This window comes from Cucumis melo, chromosome 7, assembly GCF_025177605.1.
Source record: "Cucumis melo cultivar AY chromosome 7, USDA_Cmelo_AY_1.0, whole genome shotgun sequence".
Lineage (NCBI taxonomy): Eukaryota > Viridiplantae > Streptophyta > Magnoliopsida > Cucurbitales > Cucurbitaceae > Cucumis > Cucumis melo.
The window spans coordinates 24453496-24455940 of NC_066863.1; the positions used below are offsets into that span (position 1 = coordinate 24453496).

The window sequence follows — 2445 nt, forward strand, 5'->3', positions numbered from 1 at the left end:
AATATGAAGAACATAAAGTTTGATCCCTTTTACATCTTGATTCTACTTTATTAGACAATTCAAAGGCTATCTTTAATTTCCAGAAAGTTACCCATTAATGTTTTTGTCTTATAAATTCAAGCATTTGGTCTCTCTCTCTTATAATATCATGGGACCCAATACATGGGAAGGAAGTCATGTGTAGCACATAAAATTTAGAAATTTATACTCATTTCATTTCTTGAAGAAATTCATGTGTTATATGTTGTCATTTGTTAACATATATTGAATGTTAAAATGTAAGTTTGGCATTGTACTTTTTAATTTAGTGTAAGTAGGTTTTAGATTTATTCAACATTTTCAATAATTTTATAGGCATATCACATACTCAATTAAAAGTTTAGATATCTTCCGTTGTAGGTGAATTGATCCTAACGAAATAGATAAAAGATCATAAAAAAGTAGGATAAGATAAGATCTTATCATAACTTATTAGGACGAGAGAAGATTCATCTCATCTTTGTCCTATAAAAAAAATGGTAAACTTCATCTCATTCTCCCATTTGATTATATCATTATAACTTTATATGGGACATCTTAATATGGTTGACATAATCTTAAACTTTAATATCAGTGATAGACTTTACTATATTTGTATATTTTTTAAAATATTGCTACATACTTAATAATTATTCTAAAAATTACTACTTAATAGAGTATGGGTGTAAATTAGGGATTACAAATTCTTAATTGGGCTTTGTCGAGCCAACAGGGCTTCCTCAATGGCTACCCTCTTTACGCTTTCCATCCCGCCCAATAATAATAAATATTATAATCATTATTAATATAACAACCCAACATTATTAGAAATAATAAAACTACTTCAAATATTTACAAAAATATATATATAAAAAATATATTTCTATCAATATAAAATATAAAATAGGAATCTTTATAAATATTTTGATTTATCGTACCATTTTAAAAATACAATAAGTTATAAAATATGATTCTTAATAATAACATTAATAAAAAAATCATATGAAAATGATATTTAACTTAAATTAATGTTTTAATTTTGATATTTTCTCTAATTAACAGATGAATTTTTATTTTTAAAAATAATGTAAAGATATGCATAATTTGTAAACTCGTTTTAAGAAAATAAAGTTTGCTCCATGTTCAAATTACTTGAAAATCTGTTACTATGAACCAAAATTTTTTTTTGTAATTTGTCTAAGTTTTGGGATGCAATAGAAAGTTAACTTGCAAATTTATAAACTCAAAATATAATTTATACAAAATGATCATATCATTTACAACCCTATATTGCTTTAATAATCTCAAGAAAAAAACTAAAAAGCAAAAGCAAAATTCAAAAAATGAAAAATAATAATAACGAATATAATTTCTCTTGGAAATTCTCTCCTAGAAGTTAAAGAAGAAGAAGAAAAAAAGGGGGCAAATTCAATTGGCCACCAAAGATGAACTAACTCGAGTTGGAGGAATCCTCAAGAGTTCTGAAGCCACATCTCCGAATTCAAGAACTCCGCCATTGGAGCACCTCGAAAGCATTCGATTCGCTTCTTGTTTCGTCAATTTCACCGTAATTCTCACTACTTTCTTCTCTGTTTCCTCCTCCTCCTCCTCTCTGTCGGTACTAATGGCGATTATCACCGGTTCTGTATCAGCAAATCTCACTCTCTTCTTCACTTTCTTAATCTCCGCCGGCTGGTGCTGCGGTGACGACGATGACAAGGGTGGTGAGTGCTTCTTCTTGGTTAGATCGTCTCTGTAGACGTACGTCGTCTTCTTGGTTCGTTTGCAGCGATTACTGATTTCAACCGCCTGTAGCTTTTTGTTCAAGCTTGAAATCAAGTTACTGATCATGATTTTTTTTCTCTTTTCTTAGATCTAATAGAGAGAGAGAGAGAGATGAGATTGTGGAGGGAGTTTGTGTGATGGAAACAGAGAGCGAAAGAGAGAGTATTTATATAGGAAGAACGTACTTGAAAATTCAAACCCATTTTCTTTACTAATTAATTTTTCTTTTTTTATATTACCAATTCAATATTAAAACTAATTATTAACTATATGATATTCCTGTCCCATTTTATACTTTTAAAAAAAAAAAATATTTGGTTCCATTTTTTAAAACAAAAAAATTATTTAAAAAAATTCGACTCTTAAAAAATATTTATAAAATATATAAAAAAAAATTAGAATATATACACGGTAGTCATTAATAAAAATATATCATTATTTTGTAAATATTTATAAAATTTAGAGTAAAAATAGTGTTAAAAGGTTAAATTCTCGAAAGTTAAAAAAGGAAAAAACTAACATAAAATTTCATTTTATATTTCTTTTACATGTTTTAAATTATTATATAAACGAAAATTTTGTTTTAAATTCTAAATCTATCGAAAATATTTATAAATATAATTTTTTTTTTATAAATTTCAA

At 26.5% G+C, this 2445-nt stretch overlaps 1 protein-coding gene across 1 annotated transcript; it reads right to left on the bottom strand.

Moving 5' to 3' along the window:
• Positions 1–1235: 1235 nt before the first annotated feature.
• LOC103493098 (uncharacterized) lies at positions 1236–1950 on the bottom strand. The gene has a single exon (XM_008453729.3). The coding sequence runs from the start codon at positions 1867–1869 to the stop codon at positions 1447–1449; it is 423 nt and encodes a 140-aa protein (XP_008451951.2). The 5' UTR covers positions 1870–1950; the 3' UTR covers positions 1236–1446.
• Positions 1951–2445: the final 495 nt, after the last annotated feature.

Excerpts from the sequence above, each read along its gene's own strand:
- LOC103493098 (XM_008453729.3), bottom strand. The coding sequence starts at position 1,869 with ATGATCAGTAACTTGATTTCAAGCTTGAACAAAAAGCTACAGGCGGTT.